Source organism: Hydra vulgaris, chromosome 12 (assembly GCF_038396675.1).
Source record: "Hydra vulgaris chromosome 12, alternate assembly HydraT2T_AEP".
In the NCBI taxonomy this organism is placed as follows: domain Eukaryota; kingdom Metazoa; phylum Cnidaria; class Hydrozoa; order Anthoathecata; family Hydridae; genus Hydra; species Hydra vulgaris.
Genome location: NC_088931.1, coordinates 46,477,501 through 46,503,965, shown reverse-complemented (window position 1 = coordinate 46,503,965; position 26,465 = coordinate 46,477,501). Strand labels below are relative to the sequence as shown.

The 26,465-nt window shown below is 25.5% G+C and overlaps 1 protein-coding gene across 2 annotated transcripts in view; it reads right to left on the bottom strand.

Moving 5' to 3' along the window:
• Positions 1-249: 249 nt before the first annotated feature.
• LOC100201900 (ubiquitin-like modifier-activating enzyme ATG7) overlaps positions 250-26,465 on the bottom strand; it is a 62,039-nt gene continuing 35,823 nt past the window's right edge. The window contains exons 9-19 of one of the 2 annotated variants that reach the window (XM_065813459.1): positions 25,216-25,337; positions 21,329-21,561; positions 20,848-21,006; positions 20,716-20,773; positions 11,304-11,434; positions 10,993-11,157; positions 10,772-10,887; positions 10,603-10,687; positions 9,064-9,144; positions 5,293-5,412; positions 250-546 (exon numbers count right to left, since the gene is read on the bottom strand). In XM_065813459.1, the coding sequence (XP_065669531.1) occupies positions 496-546; positions 5,293-5,412; positions 9,064-9,144; positions 10,603-10,687; positions 10,772-10,887; positions 10,993-11,157; positions 11,304-11,434; positions 20,716-20,773; positions 20,848-21,006; positions 21,329-21,561; positions 25,216-25,337 (1,321 nt within the window). In that variant the 3' untranslated portion in view covers positions 250-495. The remainder of the gene's footprint in view (positions 547-5,292; positions 5,413-9,063; positions 9,145-10,602; positions 10,688-10,771; positions 10,888-10,992; positions 11,158-11,303; positions 11,435-20,715; positions 20,774-20,847; positions 21,007-21,328; positions 21,562-25,215; positions 25,338-26,465) is intronic. The other variant, XM_065813460.1, reaches the window with a different exon arrangement.

Below are 26,465 nucleotides of genomic sequence, written 5' to 3'. Positions count from 1 at the left end.
TTAATATTTTAAATTTAAATTAATTTATTATTTAATCAATTCATTTATAACAACAAGTTAAAATAATAATAATAACAGTAATTATGTATATATATATATATATATATATTTTTTTTTGATGTTTTAAATAAGACAAAATTGAAAAAATAATCTTTTTGAAGCTTTAGAATAGTCGTTACATTTATTCTTCTCTAACGTTTAATTCTCAATATTGTTTTATTTATTATACAAAAAATAAGTAAAAAAATATAAATGCAAAAACCATTTTATTTGTTTATTAACACAAAAACATATAGACAAAAGAAAAAACAATCCGCTTGTAAAATAAAACATAATATAAAATCTTTCACTTATTTTCATAAAAAAGGTAGAATGTATTGTTGCACATGTCGTGACGTCGAAAAATAGCTGCTTATCTTCAATAGATTCTTGCAAATATTTAAATTTCGTCATCATCAAAGAACCATATCTATCAAGAAGAATCAAATATAGGAATCAATTCTCGACTAGATTATTTTCGTCATCAGTATCAACAAGTTGTTCAATCTGAATAAGCGAGAAAAAAATTACTTTAAAGTCAGAAAAAAAGAAAAAAAAAAAAAAAAAAAAAAATAAAGTTGAATATAGAAGATTTCGAAGTTAAGCTATTAAGAATCGTGCGGAGTTGTGTTTTTCTCGGGAGGACAACAACAATTATAAATAAATAACAAAACGCATCAGGGATAAATTTTCGAAAAAATATGTATTTAAAAACATTAATACAATTCAAATGTAACTTAAAAGAAATTCAGCATAGAAATTTTTATTTATACAGTGTTGAGCAAATTAATTACATTAAAATTAGGAACAAGAAAAATCCAGGATTTATTAGGTTTTCTTACTCATGCTCTATTACTTTGTGTGTCCTCCTAGTGCTACTAGAACATTCTGCATATATTTTGACGTATATGTCAAAATATATTCAGAATTATAATGCTAAAGTCTCACAAATGTTTCGTATTTATGGTCTTGAAACCCAAACCTGAGAATTTAGTTTTAAGACCAGAGAGGTAAGCTTAGTTTTAGTCATGCAGTCATGTTTGTATTCTTGATTGAGATTTAACATGTTTGTATTGTATGATTGAGATTTAAGGAGTTTTTAGGCCATTTAAAAATTTTAATATTATTTTCTACAATGAATTTCTTGACTATGTATGGCATGTAGCCAAAAGTTTTTTATACTCTGAAAAATTCAAGAATACTTACTAATAGTAATAATTACTAACCTGAAATAAACATCTATCAAAGGACAAGAATACTTACTAATAGTAATAATTATTAACCTGAAATAAACATCTATTAAAGGACAAGAATACTTACTAATAGTAATAATTACTAACCTGAAATAAACATCTATCAAAGGACAAGGTTGAAAATTGTTCCAACATACATTTTCATTAGCAGAATAGTTAAATTTACAATTTTAACCTTAAAGATAAATATAGGACTGTTAGTTGCCCTACATCAACCCATTGATGTCAACCTATAATCTTATTCATTGTCACGGAAAGACAAACAGAATAAACTTGGAAAATCTAGAAAGCATCTAACTTTTATGAAGGACTTCACTATTTTTTTAGAAATACCCAAGTATGGTGTATTTCTAAAAAAAGATTTACATTTTCTTAGCATTGATGACAATGTTAGAAAATGCATTACATTTTATACAAAAAGTATGAATCTTTCCATGACAAATTTTGAGTAAAGTATTTTTTCTTATCGGCCGTATAAGTGATGACTTTCTTAAATTCTACAGAGTATTAGATTTTAATGAACTGTACTAAGATTTAATTGCACATTAAGCCAAATACATCGTAAACATTTTATATAGGGATTGAATTTGGTGTCCTGCCGTGACAATGAATGTGTGTCCTTCCATAACAATTGGATAACTTCTTAGGTTTATTTTATAATTGTGTAACTATATTTTATGATTTTTTGTTCTATTTTACTTTTAGACTATAACTAATTTAAAAAAAAAAGGGAAAGCCTGGTCCACAAAGACAGAAGGAATACTTATTTAGACTGAAGGAAACTAATAATGAGATATACCTTAAAAAAGAAAGAGAGGGAAAGAAGGCAAAGTTAGAACGTTTAAAGCAAAACACAAAAGAATATGAGTCTAAGTTGAAAAAAGACAGAGAAAGAAAAAAGTTGGAAAGAGCTTTAAAAAAGAAACAGGTAAAAATGTTAAAATATTGTTTTATATGTAATTAGCACTTTTTAATTGCAAATACTTTTACTTTTATTGTAAAACTATGCCATTTATTTTGATTTTTGTATGTTATATGATTTATTATAATTCCTTATGTATTTTATTAATACGTTTTTTTTTTTACTCATTTTTTCTCTTTGGATAAGCATTATCTTATTTTCAGATGGAAGCAGTACACAAAGATGGAACAACTAATCAAGTGGTATATCGTTCATTAGCCAAATTAAAGCGAGCTATGCCAAAAAAAGTCTTTTTAAATTCTAGAAGAAAGCTATCTTTTAAAATTGGAAGACCATCAATTATACAGGTAAACAAAGGAAAAGTAGTTCAATTTTTAGAACAACCAGATATAAGCTATTGTTGGCCAGGCAGGAAAGATTATGTTTACTGTAGGAAATCTGATGGTGTCAAACTCTATCGTTCAAAGTATTACATGCTATTTACATACAGAGAACTTGTTTACTTATTTAACAAAGAGAATGACATTAAAATCACTTATCATCAGTTACGAGAAGTTATCAATGCTGAAAACCTGATTATGCTAAGTAAAACACCAGAAGAGGATTGTCGATGTGAAATTTGTGAAAATGGTCAACTTTTGCTACAGACAATAAAAAAATATTTCATCAAAGAAAAAAAAAATGGAATTGTTGAAAATCTGCCAGCTGAACCACTGGATCTTGTGGAACTTGGTGTATGCTCTGTTAAGTCATTTATATGCATGAAAGGCAACTGTTTAAAATGTCCTGGAAGAACCATAATATCTGATTTGTGTCAAAAATTAAAAAAAATTGATGTTTTTTCATATTACCGATGGATAACCTCAAAAAAGGTTGTTTGCAAAGTTCAAAAAAAAGCTTCTGATGGGGAAGCTGCAATGCTTTTATCAGAAATGGTTGATGGTAGCAAAATGAGAATGCATAAGTATAATATTTACTGTCAGTTTTCAGAGTTAAAATGGCTGAAAGCAAATCTCAAAGAAGATGAAATAATAATCAGTGATTTTTCCAAGAACTACGAAAATAAACAACTCCATGAGATCCAGAGTGCTTATTTTGGGCATGAACATTTTACCATATTTACAGCAGCTTGTTACTTTCATAAAAGTATTACAGTTCAGAATAGTAAACTTGATAAAAATTTTAATTTGGTGAAATTTCCAGTAGCAATCATATCAAATGAAACGAAACATGATTGTAATGTTGCATTTACAAATAACAACCGGCTTATAAGCATGATCAAGGGTATAGCTCCATCAGTTTCCACTTTCCATTTCTGGAGTGATGGATGTGCTGGTCAGTTTTGATCTTAATTTGTCTTTCAGTCTTTCTCTTATTACACTGAAAATATTACATTGACTTGGAGTTATGGTGAGGCACATCACTTTAAAGGACCCCATGATGAAATTGGTGGAACTTTTGTCAGCTAAAGTTGTAATTGAAAATGCTAAACAATTTTTTGAAGTAGTTGATCAGCTGTGTGACATTACAGTAATCTACTTAGATGCAAGAGATATTGAGTCAGCAAATTTAAATGATAGCATTTACACTCATGGAACTTTAAAGGTTCACCATGTTAGAAGATTAAATCTAAATTCAATCGACATATACTTAAACAGCACCTTTAAAAAATCATCATATGTTTTTAAATTGTTGACATGAGAAAAAAAAAAATAGAGAAGCTGATGGAGAAAAAGAAAGTTATTGACAATGATGAATAAATCTATGAAGTATATGAAAATTTTATTTTTGTTTGCTTAAAAAACAATTATATGATAACTTCATTAATGTGTACTTTTTGTCCTTCCGTAACATGTCCTTCCAAGACATCAAATGACTTTAATTGATTTGAAATAAAAAATTTTTTTAAAATATTTTCCAAGAACACTTTTGTAAATTTAACTTAAAGGACTTATACCTTTTTAAAGAAACATTTTTTTTTTTGCTGTATCTCTATCAAGTTTGATAGAATTTAAACCCTAAGTAGAAAGTTAATTTTAAGGCCTTTTTATCGGTCTTTTCGTGACACAAGTTTTGAAGACTTATAGCAGAAACTTTAGAACTCTACAAATAATGTCTTTAATTCTAATTACTATTGTTTTATAGGTAGTTTCTAAAATATCATCAAAACCATCTACGCGTTTTTATTTATTTTTTAATTTACAATTTAGTGCATTTATTTCCTTCCGTGACAAAAACATTACTTTTCAACCCTGCCCCAAATATTATGAACAATTTTTTCCAGCAGTTTTTTAGACTTGTATTAGTAGAAAGAGTGTTAACTTTAGCAAATAAACTATGACACGTAAATGCAACCATTTTATCCTTTTTTTTTCAAAAACATGCATCGCTTTTGAATCGATCTCTTGTGTTATATTCTAAATTTAATTTTTTCATGTGTCACAAGCATTTTCTACAGAAAGATTTTTCTTAAAGCTGTTTGATCAACATTACAATGATCAGAAAAGGATGACCAGAAAAAGGTTCTCCAGATCAAAAGATTACTTTCAACATTTAAATTAATTTAAATATAACCGGCTCAGAAGGATATTGTCTATAACGCACACAATAACATGGTTACAAATTTCAAAACCTTAGCCATGCAGGAACACCAAGCAAAAATATATCATTACTACTAAAGGCAATCCAAATGTTTTGCATTTTTCGGTAACTATAGATTTCAACAAATAAAACAAAACATCTTTATCATCAGAAGTGCATTATAGGGCCTGCAAAACAATTATTAGAAAAAATAAATGCTTTTTTATCTTGTTACTTGTTAATATACTTTGAATCATAATATTTTTTTGTTTAACAATTTTGTGCCAAGAAAAACATCAGATTCATAATTTCCACATAACGATAAGGTCTATAGCTTTAAAATTTTAAAATTTTAATTCTTTCAAGCAAAAAAATCTTAATAACAAAATTACAAATGCATGAAAAAAAAAAAATGAAAAAAATATCATATAGTAAAAATCATTATATATATTAAAAACTTTCTTGAGTATTTCTTTTTTCAAAAAAGAGAAAACTTACTTCTGATTCATTTATAGCATTACGAAACTCTGTTAAGCCCGTTAAATCTTCTAGAAAGGTTGGTAAATTAAATACTTTGTGCAAAAAAGAGAACCCATCCTCCTCATAAGCTTTTAAAACCTAAATACATGAAAACGTTTAAAAGCAAAATTTAAGGTTAAAAGACTTTTTAAGCTTAAAAAACAAATAGAAACAAAAAACAAATAGAAACAATAAAAACAAATAAAAAAATTATTAAAAATACTAGAAAAAGCCTAATAATATTTTAGAATAATTATAAAAAGGCTTTATAATATTTTAGAACTGAAATCAATCTTCTTAAACCTTTACTTAAAGTTAATCTAATGGGATCTTTACCTAAAATTAACCATCTGAAATGTTTTCTTAAATTTAACCATCTGAAATCTTTACCGAAAATTAATCATCTGAAATTTTTACTAAAAACTAATCTTCTGAAACCTTTACTAAAAATTATTCTTCTGAAATCTCTACTTCAAATTAATCTTCTACAAAAAGAAAAGGTACAAAGTCTAGCTAAGCTAGGCTTTAACAAATTGTTTTTTAACATAAATTGTTAAATTTTAAACAATTTATGTTAAAAATTTATCTAATTTCAATTTGAAGTTTTTATTTGTCTAAGATTCTACAAAGCTTTAGTCTAAGCTATTCTTAATTTATTACTTGATTTGATAAAAATTTACTTATTTTTTGTTAATTGTCAATGAAACCTCATATTATGACCTCCTGTAGTTGAAGCTAATAAATTATCAGGTGAGTATTCCCAGGTTAAACTATCTATTTGTTTTACTATTTTGAAAAACTGATTTTGGTTAGTATGGCGGTGTTTTTTTTGAGAGTCCTTAATTAAATGTAAATTTAATTTAGTCTTGTTTCATAGTTTTTTCCAACACTTATTTGTGTCGCTTTGCGTTGTATTGTTTTGCTTTTTTTTACGTTTTCTAACAAGGATTCCACTTTGAAGTTGCATAGTCAAGATATGGTCTAAAAAAGGAAGTGTAGAATAGATTATACGCGCTTGTATTTAGGCTATCGAATGAATGTTTTATTATTTCTAACATTTTACTAGCTTAGCCAGATAAAATATTAACTTGAATAGACCATTTCAAGTCATTTGAAATCATATATCTTTTTTCCATTTTGGTTACTTTTTGATCAGCCCTATTTAACACTGGACCATAAATTGTGCAGTAGTAGTACTTAGTATTTTTACTTCCTATATGCATACATTTAAATTTGCTAACATTAAATTTTATTAGCCATAATTTTGACCATGTCATTAATTTATTAAAATCATTTTGAGTCTTTTATAAAACAGATGCTGAGCTAATTATGTTAATTAGTTTTATATCATCAGCCAATCATTTTACACTTAGTTAATAACTTGTTTGGTAAATCTGTCATATAAACAGTAAAAATAAACAGACCAAAAACAGAACCTTGTGGCACACCACTTGTAACAGCAAACCAATTTGAAAATTCATCATCACAGACAACATGTTGCACTCTGTTACACACAAAATTAATAAAATTTCCTTAAAATTAATTTTTGAAATATTTACTTAAAATTAATCTTTAAAATCAGCTCAATATCAGTAAAAAGCTTGTTCCACTAAACTGATTCAACTAAAATCATATATTGAAGTGTAAAAGATAAAACATTTTGCAAAGAAAGCAGGATAAGAGATTGATTAAAGTCATTTATTGAAGTATCAAGGGTAAAACCTTTTCTTGAAGAGTGAAAAAAAGATTAAAATCATATAATGTAGGTGAGAAACATGTATATAGGTATTGACTTAAAATCAAGAGTTATAGGTGTTGACTTTGAATTAAGATTTAAATTAAAAGCAAAAAAAAAAAAAAAAAAAAAATTTTTTTTTTTGATAATATGCAAAATTGTCAAATTTAAAAAACTTTAATACCAACAATATTCATAATTAGAAAATACCATATATGAACAATATTCATAATATGTTAATTTTAACTAAAAAATTAATAAATTCACTAATTTTAACTTTATTCAAACAAGTCTGAAATAGTAATTAAACAAAACTTTTGTTTTTAAAAAAACTTAAATTGTTGTTTTTAAAAAAAATTAAATTGTTTTAAAAAAAAATTAAATTGTTTGGATAAAATTGCTAGATGTAATAACAAAAAAATATCTAAATGTTTTTTACCTTCCACTGTAGTTAATTAAGTATGTAAAAAATGTGCAAATTAATTTTGAAAGCCTAAATGAACTTTCCAGACCAATGTTCAATCTCCACAAAAAATACTTCACATGTTTTGGTAAACATGTCACAGATTCAATTCAGAAAAAACTATATGCATGTAAGTTTTTAAAAACTCAAAACTGGGTAAATAAATTAAGGTATAAACCAGTGTTGAAAGTTGCTTAAGTTTGATCATTTGAAAAAGAAAATTAGAAAAATAATTAAATTCTGTATCATATACCTTGCAATAGTTGAAAGAAAAAACAACACAAATCTTAACAACAAATCTTAACAACACAAATCTTAACAACACAAATCTTAACAACACAAATCTTAGCAACACAAATCTTAACAACACAAATCTTAACAACTAATCTTAACAAATCTTAACAACAAATTTTAAAAACAACAAATCTTAACAACACAAATCTTAACAACACAAATCTTAACAACACAAATCTTAACAACAAATCTTAACAACAAATCTTAACAACAAATCTTAACACTTATCTTAACAAGAAATAACAATAAAAATCTTAAATTAGAAAAAAAGTATATATAGATGATTGAAATATTCTTTATAACAACAAGAAGTTAAAAGAGATGTAATTAGAGCAAATTGCAAAAAATTGAAAAAAATTGCATGTCTGAAAATTGAAACCTATTAATAGAATGTCAACCATTTCACTCCTAGAAAAAAAAAACAGTAAAGGGATTGCATGTAAAGTGAAATGACATCATCGATTTAAAAGCTGTAAAACAAAATCTAATTGTCAGAATTTCACAAATGAGATCTTTTTTTTTTGTCAGAAAAACGGTGGCAAAACTTTTTTTAACACAATATTTATTTACCTTGGTCATGTAATCAAATTTTTTACGTGGTCGTATTTACTAACAAATGTTAAATGAATCACAGGGACTGAAAAGGTTAAAGCTAGTTGCAGAAAAGAATCACAAAAATTTGATGAGCATGTAGGTTGACAATTCTAATTTAAAAATCTTCGCTAATAATGGTAATTGATAATTGTGGTAAAGACTAAGAAAAAGATATCAAAATATTCAAAGAGCATCTCACCAAATCTATAGAAAACAGTTGATACAACTTTACTTTTAATAATAGTTTCAAAAAGTCAGAGTCGGTATTTATAAAAAAAGTCATGAGTTGGTATTAATAAACTGAATTATTATTACTGGAATGGATTTAATTATTATTACTGGGGTGAATTTAAAAAATTTGTTCACACAAACAAAACTGTTCACCACTAACTTATCTAACTAAAACATAAATGTTTACTTAACAGAGTAAACTCTGTAAGGAGAGAATCAATCAACAATGCACCTTTTGGCTAAAACATAACCTTAATAAACTTCTTTAACTAAGCTTTTATATATTACTTCATTTTACTAATATTACTTTAATTTTAATAAATGACTAACAATTTGGTTACAATTTTGTATTGAAATATATATATATATATATATATATATATATATATATATATATATATATATATATATATATTAAATAATAAAGACTTACTAAAGGAGAACAACAGGTGCATTTATCAAAAGCACGGCATGCTGGTAATACAATATGAAAGCGAGATAAAAAACAACGTATCTAAATGAAATACAAAAGAACAAAGAAAAAAAAATCAACTGAAAGGTTTCTATTTCATTATCATTACATAAGTTAAGTAAAGTTTCTAAAGTTTCTATTTTTATACAATTACTTTTTTAAGTTTAATTTCCTTGGTTCCATACTTAACAGTCTGAAATGCTATTTTCTAAAATGACATTATGAATAATTTAAAACGTTTTGTAAAAGTTTGTAAAAAACTTTTTACAAATGTTTTTACTTCTCCTGGTATTAACCATAAATTTTTTTATAGTTTGTGGTTCTCAAAACACTCCTGTCACAGTCTTACAAAAATGTTCACCCAAACTCTCTTAGATACACCACTTAACAAATGTGTAAATGAATTTTGTTTACCTGCCTGCTGGAAAATAGGATTGTGTTTTCTGATTTTTAATTGATTGTGTTTTCTGACTTTTAACTGATTGTGGTTTCAGTTTATAAAAACTATTGAGATTATTTTGAAGCAACATTTACCTAATCATTCTTCTAACAATTATTAAAAAAATCTTTGATTTTTCAATTAACAACTTCCAATATTTTATCTTGAACAACTCTAATAATCTAATTGTATATTATATGTTCTTTTCTAACTGCTGTATTGATGTCTTACTTAATAAACAACACTTCTTTTCATTTCCAAAAAGTTTTGAGGTACCACAAAATTCCATCCTAATGATGAAAATCCTATTTTCAGCCTGGAGCTTGCAAACTATCGCTGCCTGGTGAGTTTTAAACTAAAACTAGCTGTCTACCGCTAATTATCAAAATAATATTGGTATTCTTATATCAAAAATGACAACACACTTACTGAGTCCTCTACCTTACATCTTCTTGAATTTTCTTTTATTACTGACCTTTTAATGGAAACCATTTACCCAATCAATTGCTGATTCTATTCTCAAATACTTTATCCTTTCTTGTTCGAAATACTGTTGTCATATTTGAGTTGGTTTTCCAACAAATATCTTTCTTTTGGACAAAGCTCAAATACACTTTGTAAATGTAGTTAAACATGCTCTGGCTTCCTAGATATAGCTTCTGTCTCATCACCATAAAGTTGCATGTTTTCTATTTTTAACAAAGACTATCAACCAAAACACAATCTCATATGCATCCTCATTAAGCAATGTTTCAACTTTTAGTTTTATTTAGTGATTTTCCTTAAACATTGATGTGTTGAAATTCACTTTCTTTCATATTTTCCTGACTCATAAAATTAACAGTTTTTTTAAGACTCGTCTTAAAAACTGTTTAACTCTTTTTTTTTACTTTCAATTAACCACTAACTTAAACAATGGTTGCTTGTGACTCCTTACTTAAATAGTGGTTGTTAATAACTCCTAAATTAAATAATGGTTGCTAGTTTATATTTAGTATAAAGTAAAACAAAATTAATTAAGAAAACGATGCATATTAAACAAAATTACAAAAATTAAATACTTGATGTGGAATTATACCAATAGGTGTTTCAAACTCTGCTTCTAAATGGTTTTCATTAGCACTGGTTTCAGCTGGGGCCAAATTACTTAATTTGAAAAAAATATAATTAACTAAATAATTTAAAAAAATAAGTTAAAATATATGAAAACATATGAAAATTTTTTATTACCCTAAAGGATGTTGGAGCAAAGAAATTAATAACTCTACAGCTGATGCACTAGCCATCATTGATACACCTGGTCGAGATACAGTACACTGTTGATCAAGTGTGCGGTCTATAGTAGACTAAATAATTGAACAACATTTTAGTTATGCTGAAAAATTAGAGAAAAAAAAAGTTAATTTATTTTTAAATATAAAAACCGAAAAAAAAAAAAAAAATATTCATACATTCCCAGGAGCCACAACATCATTGCAAAAATAACATCCTAATTGATGACCAGGTATTCTAACAGTTTTTGAATTTATCTCTTCAAAATTTTCCAAAACTAAATGTTGATTTCCATGTCTCATCACTAAAAATGTATCAAAACCCAATGCAGCATTGATCAATATCTATAAAAAGACATTAAATACTATTTTGTCAAAAAAATAACAAAAACCAATTCAAAATAATAAAAAATATAAAAAATAAACTCAATAATACAAAGTAAACAAAATGAAAAATAAATTAACAATATTTATCAAGATTTCAAGAAAACCTTTTTTTTGGAAGCAGCAATAACTGATGGAAGCCACCTACTTTCTCGTGAGTCCATGAGAAGAAATACAGCATCATGCTGAGAAATTAATTCTTCAAGAGTTGCAACATCATTCCGAATAGATCTTTCATCTTATTTAATTATATATATATATATATATATATATATATATATATATATATATATATATATATATATATATATATATATATATATATATATATATATATATATATATATTAGTAAAAAACACTTATCTAACTTTTTTCTTCAACTTGGAGTTTCACCATTGCTGGATCATCAGGAAGAACTCTTCCTGATGATCCAGCAATGGTGAAACTTTAAGTTGAAGAAAAAAGTTAGATAAGTGTTTTTTACTAATTTATTATTGCTCTGTTCTTTAAGAATGAGAACATTGAGCACACTATTTGTAAAATACACATACAACATACTGTACATCTATATATATATATATATATATATATATATATATATATATATATATATATATGCATGTGCGTGTATACAGGGCTTGTGATGAAGCGAGCATGATCGCGCTCCGCTCGTAAAACGCGCCCGTAAACGGTATTTTCAAACGCTCTAGGCGCAATAAACGCTTGTTCAGCTTATAACGAGCGTATAAAATAACGCTCGTCCAATAGTTCAAGATTATTTTTTTATTTTCATAAAATATTTAAAAAATATTTTTTTTAAAGATATTCTGTTATCAAACAACTGATATAAAATATAAAAAGCACAACGTCGTTCTCTTTTGCACTAACGTAATGAATGAGCAGTTTAAAGTCGTTAATTGTCACTAATTTCAATAATGGAATGTGCACGTGGAAACACAATGTAAATACAAAAATGCGCAAATAAAATAAGAATAGAAAATTAGAAAACCATTGTAAGAAAATTGAAACTGCAGAGTATTTTTGATCTTGTGAAAATATCAAGTAAGATTTATTTGATTTATTGTTTGTAATATTCCACACATCATTTATAATAAAAATAAATATTAATAATAGAGTAATTTTTAAAATTAGTTTTTGTTCATAGTATAGGTTTTTTATTAACTATTATTTATTTAAACTCAAATTTAAAACGATTCTGTTGTTTAGAATGTTTGCAATCAAGGACATTCGAAAAGGTAACAAAGTAATAATGTCAATATTTATTAAATGGTTTAAATTAAAGTTATTAATCTTATTTATTATCATTTCAAATTATTCTTGTGTTATTTTTTTAAGATAAAAAAACCTAATTTAAAAAAAGAAATTTTAGAAAAAAATTAAATAGTTAATTTGAATAAAAAATATCAAGAAATATAAAAACCATTAACCGTTAATTAAGTTTACAGCATAACATTTTAAAATACATATATCAAAAGAACGAAGCAAAACTAAGTCACTAAATTATACTTCAATACTTAATCAATAAGAAGTTGCGTTTTTGTTTGATATTATTTTTTTATAACATAAATAGTTAAACATAAAATCGCGATCTGACAATATACAAGAAGTTTGGAAGTATAAAAATCTACTTCGTTGAAGTAGTTTCATGAGTGTGATACTAATTCAAAGATTTTTTGACAAAAGAATTATGTAACAAATAAAAAAAGATATAAAAAATAAAAAGCTTTTTATGAGCATCGCCTTCAGCAATTTTCATGATCGCGCTCGCCGACGTTATCTCGAGCGCACATAATCACGCTCAATGAAAACATAGTCTAATTTTACGAGCGCGATATAACTCGCTTGATGATTTTCTTCATCACAAGCCCTGTGTATATATATATATGTGTGTGCATATATGTATATATATATGTGTGTGCATATATGTATATATATGTGTGTGCATATATGTATATATATATGTATGTATATGTATCAGGCCTTGTTACGAGATTTCGCTGTGTAGCGAAAACGCGTAAGGCATTTTTAAGTAACTTAACTCAGCAAATATATTTTGCATCGTTAGAAGTTATATTGCGTCACTAGCGTCTTTACAAGTACCGCATTGTAATTAGTTATTGTATTAACGCGTTGTAAGTTATTTTATTAACGCGTTAAAAATCATACAAACAGTTTTTTTTTTCTCACTATAACAAAAGTTACAAATAAAATCAAAGTTCTTATTAAAAAAACCATTTTTATTATTTTTTTCAAATATAAACTAAACTTTATTTTGAAAAAAATATTTTTTTCATGAAACGTAAAATATTTGTTTATTTTCTTATGATTTTACATTTGGTTTTTGGTTATTTTAACAATTGTTAATAAATTTTTTCTTATTTAATTTGTGAACTCTTTTTAATAATGTTTTTAAACAATAGAGTTTTTTTTGTTATTTATCAGTTACCGATAACTTATTCGTGATCATAATTTATTTTCATAAATTAAATGAACGTCATTAAAACTTTACGTTATTGAATTAACAATAAACAAAATATGTTATTAATAAAATTTTTACATCAAAATAAAACGTGTATTTTTTAAACTATTATGACTGAAAATAATTTTTATATTTAAAAGGAATTTATATATTTAATTCCTTAAGATAAAACTTAAACACTTTATTTTTTTTAACTAATTTTTAATAACAAAAAAAAAAAAAATGAAACAAACTGTTTCTTTAACAAAAAAATCTATTAGTTTACAATTGCGGTTAAATGCTTTTACTTACGACTTTATTTCTTCTGAATAAACGTCGCGTTAACGATAATCAAAAGATAATTTAAATATTCTAAAAGATATAAGTTTTTGCGTAGCGCAAAACTGCTGAGCGCGTAGGCAAATCGCCTTTTCGCAAGCAAAATGCGAGCTGCGTAACGCTTCTTAACAAGGCCTGATGTATGTATATATATATATACATATATGTATATATATATATATATATATATATATATATATATATATATATACACACACATATATAAACACACACCCATATATATATATATGCGTGTGTGTGTGTATATATGTGTGTGTATATATGTATATATATGTATGTATATGTATGTATATATATACATATATGTATATACATATATATATATATATACATACATATACACACACACATATATACACACACGTATATATATATATATATATATATATATATATATATATATATATATATATATATATATATATATATATATATATATATATATATATATATATACATATATATAAAACATAGAACATTTCTGAATTTTTTAAAATGATTTTTGCTATTGGTTTGTGAAAAATTTTTATTTTTTTCTACAAATTATTAGCAAAAAAAACTCAGAAGTTTTTGGAAATTTTAAAGGAAATTAAAGTGAATTTCTGGAATTATGGAAATTCCCGGAAAAAACTCATCCATGATGTATATATAATTTGTTAACATTTTAATGAATTGTCATACCAAAATAGTTTTCCATAGAGTTTAAACATTTTTTTGTTAAATTTTTTAACAAAACTTTACCAGGTAACCTGATAAGAAAGATAAGAGAGTTTAACCTGATAACTGAGAATTTCAGTGCTTTTGTATGATTTTACTAAATTTGTTAGTTGTGTACCTAATCGTCACATGTGCAAAAATGTTTTAAAGGAGCGATGTTAAAATCCTGATTTGAGTTTTTAACATCATCAAAGGAAAAAGTGCCTTCGTCACCAAAAAACTCTTTCTAAATTAAATTATTATTCTTTTAACATTAAAAATATCTATTACTCTTGCAGACTCAAAATTTGTGCTTTATTTCACAATGATAATCAATTTTCCAGCATCAATTTTCACTGATATTCTGGAGCTCTTTTTACTACTCCACATTTTACAGCCATCATGTATTTAAAAAACATTTTACAGCCATCATGTATTTAAAAAACATTTTACAGCCATCATGTATTTAAAAAACATTTTACAGCCATCATGTATTTAAAAAAACTTCAATACCAATGCATTTATGTAGAAAAATTGCTTAACTAAACCATGCAATACATTGTGATTGCATTTCTGTCATATACCATCAATTGAAACTCATACAAATGGTATATTATGAACAATGCCAACTTTTAATTATTAAAAATATACTTTTCTCTGCAGTATTTTTATAAGCAACAGTTCTGTTTAGAGCTGTTATGGCTGAAATTTCTGTAAACCATTTTCAGAGATACTTTCCAAATTCACACAATATAAAAATGTTTTTATAGCCTTGAAATAGGTTGTGAATATGAAAATCTTTTTTTCACAACCACAACCTACTTCTGCAATTATTGCAGAAATATTATTATCAAGGTTAGTGAACTTTCTTGTATCAAATTCAGAATATATTGATTTGGGTAATAAATCAAATTTTTTAATGTACCCAAAGTTTTCAAACTTTAATTCTAACAAATGTAAAAACACTTTTCTACTAGAACCAATGATTCTGGTAGAAAAGGTTTAAAGCAGTTACTGCATGCAGTTTCATAAAATGTTGACTTTGTCATTTTTCATAGTTTTCCATGTTTAGATGTAGCAATTTCATGCAGTTAAAAAAGTTGTTTGAAATGAAATGAAGTGCTAAATTTTAATAAACGAATTTAATATCAACTTTTATGCATTAAGGAAAAAAAGTAAGCTTTTTTTCCTTAATGCATAAAACTTTCTGACCTCAGGGGCATTCAACAACAAAAATTCTGTACTTTTAAGCACCAAATCTCTGGTTAATCTAGAATTGTATTAGATTATTATTATTTTTTAAGAAAGAATGTCTGGTTTTGCTCACTGCAAATACATTTGAACTTATTTAACTAAAAATTAGTCTAAAAATCAAAACAATAAAATTTATGCTAATTTTGAGAAGCAATCTTCAAAAATTTTGAGAAGCAATCTTCAAAAATTTTGAGAAGCAATCTTCAAAAATTTTGAGAAGCAATCTTCAAAAATTGAAAAGTTAGTAAAATAAGATAAATTATTTTTTTGATGTGATATTTTTAAAGTTATGAATACCTAACAACTATTTTTTTGATGTGATATTTTTAAAGTTATGAATACCTAACAACTATTTTTTTGATGTGATATTTTTAAAGTTATGAATACCTAACAACTATTTTTTTGATGTGATATTTTTAAAGTTATGAATACCTAACAACTATTTTTTTGATGTGATATTTTTAAAGTTATGAATACCTAACAACTATTTTTTTGTTGTGATATTTTTAAAGTTATGAATACCTAACAACTATTTTTTTGATGTGATATTTTTAAAGTTATGAATACCTAACAACTATTTTTTTGATGTGATATTTTTAAAGTTATGAATACCTAACAACTATTTTTTTGATGCGATATTTTTAAAGTTATGAATACCTAACAACTATTTTTTTGTTGTGATATTTTTAATGTTATGAATACCTAACAATTATTTTTTTGTTGTGATATTTTTAAAGTTATGAATACCTAACAACTATTTTTTTGATGTGATATTTTTAAAGTTATGAATACCTAACAACTATTTTTTTGATGTGATATTTTTAAAGTTATGAATACCTAACAATTATTTTTTAGATGTGATATTTTTAAAGTTATGAATACCTAACAATTATTTTTTTGATGTGATATTTTTAAAGTTATGAATACCTAACAACTATTTTTTTGATGTGATATTTTTAAAGTTATGAATACCTAACAATTATTTTTTTGATGTGATATTTTTAAAGTTATGAATACCTAACAACTATTTTTTTGATGTGATATTTTTAAAGTTATGAATACCTAACAACTATTTTTTTGATGTAATATTTTTAAAGTTATGAATACCTAACAATTATATTTTTGATGTGATATTTTTAAAGTTATGAATACCTAACAATTATTTTTTTGATGTGATATTTTTAAAGTTATGAATACCTAACAATTATTTTTTTGATGTAATATTTTTAAAGTTATGAATACCTAACAAATTTATAACTGTGGTACTGAATTGTGATTTTTATTTTAATTATGGGGAAAAAAACAAACACTTGTTACCCCAAAAAATTGCCAAATCAGGACACTTTTAATAAATACTTATCTCTCTCAACAAAAAATTCCCAGAAATTTTTTGCATGTTTCTGTACAAAATACACAAAAAATGACTAATGTGGAGAGCTCGATACCAAAGAGGGTTGGTAAATGTGGAATGAAGAAAATCCTAACACCACGCAGGAAAAGAATACAAAGATTGTTTGAGAAAATAGGTCATGGCTGTTCTAGAAAATAAGCAGGCCACCAGCAATAAAATAACTGAAAAGCTTGACCAATCTGGGGTCAAAGTGTCAAAGAGAACCTTTCAACATCGCTTGCACAATCTTGATTACATGTCACAATGTCCAGCTAAGAAGTCGAACTGACACCAAAAATAATGCAAAAAAAGCTGGAGCGGGCAAAAAAGTACAGGAATTCAATGGAAGACAGTTGAAAATCAATAAAATTAATTCAAATGATTTTAAAATATTTACTTTCTTACATCAAACTTTAAAGTAGAGCACTTTTCAAGTGTTAACAAAGAAGGCTCAATACATAAAAAAAAAAGAAGGGAAAAATACTTATTGAACTGCATCATTCAAACTGTTAAACACGCCACCTCTGTGATGATCTGATCAGAAATATATGAAAGGGGAATGGGGATGCTCTATAATGTTGAGGAATAATAATTCAGTTGCAATATAAAAAAGATTTATAAAACACAATGATTGTTGCCATATTTGGCAGAATGGTTTGGTCCAGGTGAAAAAAAATCTTTATGCAGAATGGGACACCATGTCATACAGCTTAATCTATTAAAAAATATCTATAAAAAATATCTAAGATTAAAATCATTGTTTATGAGCTCCTCCTACCCTTACCCAAAACTAAATTTCGGGGTTTATATCAGTTATCCTTTTCCTTGGTAAAATGCCTCTTCTGCTATTAAGGATTCCTTACTATAAAGCCATACTATGAATTGATCCTACGAAACAGGTTGTACTGGATTAAATGTTACCAGTAGCAGGGTGACCTGACCTGATCATAATTGATTGATTGATACAAATTCAAACAAAATTTAAAAATGTATTTTAATTGTTAAACTGATATCATCTTTTAATAAATACTAAAATTTAAACTATCTTCTAAAATTGGTGACCTGAACTGAATTATTACAATAAAATAATAATCTATAACTTATACTGCAAAAATATCTTTTTCAAAAATGACTTAGACTAGACATACTAGTAATTTTCTTTGCAAATATCCTAAAAAAATCACAAGTAAAAGAAAATAAATATCATTTAAAAAAAATGATATTTTCTATAATTTCCATGACCAGTGGCCACCCTAAAATGGTTAAATTTTCTATTACTAGAACAGCTATAAGATTTTTGATTTGTAGAGTGTAATAGAATGTATATCTAATAGAATTATATCTTATCTAACAGCTACAAATAAAATATATATCTAATAAAATTTCTAGCTAAGATAAGATAAAATTATGTTTGATTTTTATAAGATAAGTTTTTTTTTTCATTTACTTTTATTTCCTTGTTTATTATATAGAAAAAATATTTTTATTTAAAGGAAATTAAAATAAATTTAAAACAATTGGTAAATTGATTTTTTTCAAAAAGACTTTCATTTTCATTTGTGTGCAACCTTATATTATTTACATTGTAAACACCTAATATTAAACAATGTGTTGTTGACAGTGTAATAATATTTTAATGAAATCATTAAAGTATTATTACACTGTTAACATCTTTTCAGCAAGTCAATTTCATGGTTAGTTCTTAGATGTGTATGCAGTCCACTGGTACTTTCACCATTTGATTTTATATCTTTGCTGCATTTCTTACACTATGCAAATTAATTTTCATTATCATGCAGAAAATAAAACTGGTACACTGGTGCTGAATTCTTTAAATACATTTTTAAGACATTTTATGTCTTATAAAGTATTCAAAGAGTTACATTTTCAATACCGGTATTGAGCCAATATCGGTTTTTTGGTTCTTGAAAAAGTCTGATAATACAGGTATCGGTACTACCAGTATTGGAAGCATGAAATAGGTCTAATATTATATACATAACTGTTTACTTTTAGAAATTAAGCAAACTAGCTCAAAAAATGATGTCAAACAAGTACACCTCTTTCTCTAATATCACCTTGTTTGAGAAACAGTTTATAAATTTTTTATAGACAACATTTTACCAATATTTAATTGATAAAACCTGAAATTTGCCAGAAAAATTTTGATCAAGTTTCAAATAAAATTAAGTATTTATGCGGTATAAAAATTATAATAAAAAGAAAATTATAATAAAAATAAAAATAAAGTAATTATGCGGTAGTGGTGTAGAGTTTGAGCGCTCGTTTCATAAGCGAGAGGTTCTGAGTTCAATTCCCACCACGTCCCTGGTAGTACCGCGCTCAACTTGTTTCTCCAAGCAGCGGCCTTGTTTGTCAAGGTTCGTGTTTCAGAGTTATAGAGTTGAGAGAGGGTTAAAACCACAAGTAGCCTCCTCATCTGTAGTGGCCTTCTCGGCCTTGGGGAGGTGAATTTAAAAAAAAAAAAGTTTTAGGTAAATTTAGAGCTGAGGTCCTAGACGTTTAGTTCGAAATTTTTTTTCTTCCAAAAACTACAAAAATAAGTAAAATATAAAATAATATCCTCAGCCAAATTTTTTTTTCAAAAAACAGATTAAGGAATGCTTATGGTGCATTTCTTTTTTATGCTTTTTGAAAAAAATAAAAACAGAAAAAGAAATGCATCATAAGAATTTGGAAAATCTTTGAAATAAACTACTTCACTACTTGACTTAAACTTAAAAAAACTATTTAAATAAAATAAACTTATAGTCTGTTAATATTTTAAGCAATTATTTTAAAGTATTATTAGTGGTAGGATAACAGTCAAACAATTTAGAGTGATCTATTTACACTATTATATGGTTTTTTTTTGGAATTAAAATTAGCCAAAGATAAGTTGTAGGGAGCCTCGTATAAGAGCCATAAAGAATAATGGAATAATGGAAAGAATGAGGCCTTTAAAGATCAGGGCAGATGACTGTTTTTGTATGGCAAGTATTTTAAAATCAAATGCATTTTCATGTTTTTAGGCTTTGTAAAAGCACAGTTGACCAAAGAAAAGAGGACTAAAAATAATTAATTTTTTTATAATAAGTATGCAATATTTTTTAGCATAGAAAATGGTTAATAATAACAATATTATTATTAATAATAATTATAATAATAATAAAAGTAAAATAATAACAAAAATAATAAAAATAATAGTAATAGTAATAAAATAATAAAATTAAAAATTACAATGATAAAAATAATTATTATAAAAATATAAAATAAAAATAATATTACAAATTGTAATAATAATACTTAATTAACTTATGAAGAGTAAATGTATAATACCTTTCACACTGACTGCATGACCAGGCATTGGTATATTTAAATAAACACCAGTTGCATCCTACATTAAAAAACTTATGAATAAAATTTATTTTCTAAATTTAGAAAAAAATAAATGAAAAAGATTACACGTACCACTCCAGGAAAAATTCTTTTTAAAGATTCTGCTGCAGCTTGCGCTTTAATCTTTCCCCCATTTAAACAATCCTCAAACTGGAAAAGAGTCTGTCGAACAGGGTTTGAGAAGGAAACTCTTGCATTATCAACAAATGTTATCTTTTGTATGCCCCATGCCTTAAAATTTAATGCATTAAAAAATTTCAAAAAAAATAATTCAAAAATAAGTATAAGATATAAAAACAACTGTGTAACTCTAGAACGATTTAATGTTAAAAGGGATATTTGCAGTAATAATGGTACAAAATACATAGTTTAAATTTATACAAACGATAATATATTAAACTTTATTATTTTTTTAAGTCAATATGATTAGATAATGTGGAAATATAAAAATAAGAAACACATCTGTGAATCAATTGCTTAAATAAAGATTTAATATTTAGAGCAGGAATGGGGACCTCTTTCTGTCACTAAACAGTATAAGAAGACAAAATACCAATAAAGATCTTGCAACATTGCAGCCCAAAGTTCCTGATCCTAAAAGCAAACACTTTGTTGACTTTATTTTATCTAAATCCAAGTCAGGTACCAACCTCCAACGCATCAATTTTAAATTTAAATCTACAGCTGATTCTGCTAATTTTAGAGGATCCATAGTAGCACTGAGATTTACCATTCGTGGACCCATTTTACCTCGCTGATTTTTTTCCCAACCAACAACATTATTCTCTAAAAAAAAATATTTCTCTAAGTAATCTGTAACTAAATAATAATTATTTCTCCAAGCTATCTTATTCAGAAGCGTGTTCTTAATAAATTTTCAGAAATGGGTGTAAAAATGTAGGACATTATTTAGGACATATTTTTTTAAGTTTTAAAAAAAGCATTTGATTTCCTGAAACATGCACAAATACTAAAACTTCCCGTTTATTTTTTTGAAGCTTGCAAAAATATTAAATGCCAAAAATGCAAAATAACTTCTATTTTTAACAATTAAATCAAAAAAATAAAAACATTAGTGAAAACAAGGTTATTGATTAAATTGATAAATTATGATATCATTAGTTATGATGTTGAACTCATTGGCAAAATTTTTCATTTTTACAATTTTTATGCAGTTTTTTTCATTAATTTAAACTTTAATAAGAGGAGTATCAATTGAATGGTTTGGAAATCAGAATAAGTGGAATAACATTAGAATGGCTTGAATATCAGCATAAGTTAAATTTCATCAGGTTTTTCTTGTCTTATGAAGCTCTGCCAGCTTTAAAGCAATTTACTCACAAATTTTGATAAACTACCTCATTGAACTTTTTATTTAAAAACTAGGCACATATAACATTGTATATGATAAATATAATGCACAGTAGAAATAATTTTAGATATTCCAATATAATACTATGTAAAATACATAGTATTATATGCAGAGATGTCCCAAAAAAGACTCCAGATTTAAAAGTTAAAAAATAAAAAGTTTTTAAAAGTTAAAAAATAATCTCTTCCTGGTTTTTGGTATCCAGGAGCTTCAAAAATGCAAAAGGACATATGAAATACTTTTGGGAAAAAAATTAAGACATTTAGGTTAGAGGAACAACCCATTTTTAAACCCAGAGTCATTATGTATAATGGCAGCAAAAACTTCAGGTCTCAGGGACTCCAGGCTTAAAAACAATAGGTTTCAATTCATACTTATTGCAGATCATAAAACACTCAACATTTTTAGAGCTCCTGAAAATCAAAGACCATTATTACCAGTAAAAGTTAGGGATTCAAAGCCAGGGACTCCACATCTCTGATTATGTCATTATTTGCTTTAAATTTTTTTTGACTATTTAGTAATTAAATAACATTATTTGTGTAAAAATAGAAATATTGACATTATTTTTGAAAAAATATATATAAGTATATATAAAATTAATACAGAACTCAAAGAAAAATTAAAACTTATCACTTAAACATGTAAAATAACAACATGCAAAACTAACCCAAAACATTCTCATAAATATGTTAGATCAAAACATTTGTTGCTATATATATATATATATATATATATATATATATATATATATATATATATATATATATATATATATATATATATATATATATATATATATATATATATATATATATATATATGTATATGTATATACATATACATATGTATGTATATATATATGTATGTATAAATACGTTAGATCAAAACATTTGTTGCTATATATATATATATATATATATATATATATATATATATATATATATATATATATATATATACATATATACATATATATATCCATATATATATATCCATATATATATGTATGTATGTGTATATATATATATATATATATATATATATATATATATATATATATATATATATATATATACATATATACATATATATATCCATATATATATATCCATATATATATGTATGTATGTGTATATATATATATATATATATATATATATATATATATATATATATATATATATATATATATATATATATATATGTATACACACACACACAGTACTGTTAAAATTATTATGAATTTCTACAATATCAATAAAAAATTTTTTTTTTGAATTTATCATACACTGTGGATCAATTTTAAAAGGCTTATCCTTCGATTTTAAGGTTGTAAAAGGTTTCTAAAGTGATTAACCCCCAAACAGGGCGACATTAGACAGAAAGACATTTGTAAGTAAGTCTGGATATTTTAATCAGTTTTCAAGTCAGTGAGTTGGAATGGCATGTAATGGAATGGTAAATTGAGCTGAAGGCATATCGACGAAAAAAAAAGCCCAGGTTGACAAATAAAGGCACAGTTATATGAGAGGGTCAAGGAGCATGAAACCTGAAAAGTACAAAATTGGAGCAAGGTAAGGATACAGACACCCTATTATCAGTAATTTCTAAACATTTTACAGGCATGATTTTGACTGAAATGTAAAATTATGCACAATATGGTTTTAAATATAAGAACATCACAAGTGCAGAATATTCGATTTTTGTTTAAAGAACCTCTTCTTTTTCAGGTGATTTTTTCTGATCAACCCACAATTGCAGTTTTAGATGACAGGCAGATTGTATCCAAACAGTTTGAAGAAAGTTATGAGAAGAGTTTAAACATGATTGCTTGAAGAAGACTGTGAAATTTCCAAAAAAGATTATGGTTTGGGGAGCCATATCTTTTAAACTTTCCAGACATGAATCCAATTGAGAACTTACAGAACTAACTGAAAGATAAGATCCACACTGTGCCCATTACAAAAAAAAACCAAACTGATTGAATGATTGGTTCAGGTGTGGTTCCATAGTGAAAAAATTAAAGAACTTGGTCAAAGTTTGATTTTGTCTATGCCTTACTGTGTTATTGCCCTAAAATTGGCTAAAGATGGCCAAACTAAGTACTGAAATGTTTGGTGGACTATTTGAAAGAGGTATTAAGCGTTTTTATGACTTATTCATGAAAATAAGGCAAAAGTATTAAAAAATTGAAAAATCTATAGTAATTTTAACAGTACCGTGAGTGAGTGTGTGTGTGTGAGTGTGTGTGTTTATTTTTCATAATCAACGTTTTCATAAATCAACAATATAAAAATACTGTTATACAATATATCGTTGTTTTATAAAAATTATTGATAGTATTTTTATATTTTATTATAAAAGTTCATTTCTTTTATTCTTTGTGAATCAAAATGTCATAGAAATTTTGATAATTGTACTATAATAACAAGTGTAAGAGCAACAAATCATTTAAAAAGATCACATAATCACAAAAAATGGCAGAATTTCTTTATTCAAACCTACTGACATTTTTTGTATTTTTTATGGTGAATGTATCAATTTAACTAAGTATATTTATATTTTATTTTTTTATTAAAATATTAAAATATAAACTTTCTTTATTATCTAACAATTCTTATTGTTTAAGTTTACAAATTTCTAGCAATTACTGAAAACCTAGCATAACATGTTGAACTCTTTTGAAATGCATGCATATATTTCAACTTTTTACATCATAATATTACTTAATAATAAAAAAATTATATATTTTTTAACACATGCTAAATTAAATTTTTTAATTTTTTAATTTAAAAAAAAAAATTTTAAACTTGGAGTTTGCCATTTACATTGAAATTATATCATGTGAGAAGTTTTTAAATAAAAACTAAATAAAAAACACCAAAAAATTTAACATTTTTTTAACAAAAAAATTCATATTTTTCAAAGGCTTTATTTTGCCTGTGTAAACTGATTTACACAGGTGTGGAGGCTGGCACAGGCTAGCACGCCATTCCTGCTAAAGCCTTACATTGTATAACAAGAATATGACATTTAAAAATATACAAATATATATGTGTGTAAACCTTCTAATTCAATTTCTGGCAAGTTATCTATCTCAAGAAACAAGCTGTGTTTAATTTCACGTTTGCCATTGTTGAATCTATCACGGTAGCAAATCACAGACAAATGATTAATTGAAGATTTTCTAAAATAAATATAAATAAAATAAAGTAAGTATTTATTCTAAAATAATTATTTGGTTAAAAATCAGGATAAAAAAGTACAAATAAAAAAAATATACATAATAATAATATAAAAAATATTATAATATAATCATTATCTAACAAGAGATCAAAGAAAAGCATTTAAAGAAATTAATCAAAACAAGAAAAGCATTTAAAGAAATTATTCAAGGCAAGAAATGCATTTAAAGAAATTAATCAAGACAAGAAAAATGATATTTATCCATTTAATAAAGGAATAGGATTTGTGAGAATAGAACATGATAAGGCAATTGAAAAAATTAGAGAACAGATTGGCCTAACAAAAATTATTAGTATTGATCCCACTCTCAGTTATGCAATTAAAATAAAGTCTTTCCTTTCAAAGCTTAACAAAAAGCGATGTTTTTCTAAAGATGAATATGAAAACATATATCAGAGTGATCCTGTCCCACCACTTTTGTATGGGCTAATTAAAGCTCATAAACAAGACAAATCTTATCCAATAAGAGTTGTTGAATCAACTATTGGCACACCTTTTTATGGAATTTTGAATTACTTGGTTAAAAGAATACAACTGGTCTTAATTGAAAATCCTATTAGGTTAAAAAATCTTAAAGACTTTATTAACAAAACTAAGTCGTGGTTAATTGAAAAAGATGAAATACAGATATCCTTTGATATTGTGAACTTATAACCATCAATATCATAAAAAGAAGCAACTTTAATACTTTTGAATCAATTAAATAAAAGCGTTTCTTATAAAAACTCAACTAAACTTACTTTAACTGAAACAAAACAACTAATTGAACTGTGTTTGTTTTGTTGTTACTTCTTGTGGAACGGTGAGATTCATGAGTTAGAGAATTCAGGCAAATTGGATTGTCTTTTATAGTTGTTTTGGCTGAATATTTTTTACAATACCATGAGGAAAAGGCAATAAAAATAGCAATGACAACGATTATTCAATTGATATTAAAACCTTTCATAGATATGTAGATGTTAGCCATGCTAGGTTTTCTAACTTAAAGCAAGCAGAACAGTTCCAAACAATCCTTAACAGACAACATCCTTCTTTAAAATATACTATTGAAGTTGAAAACAAAAATAAG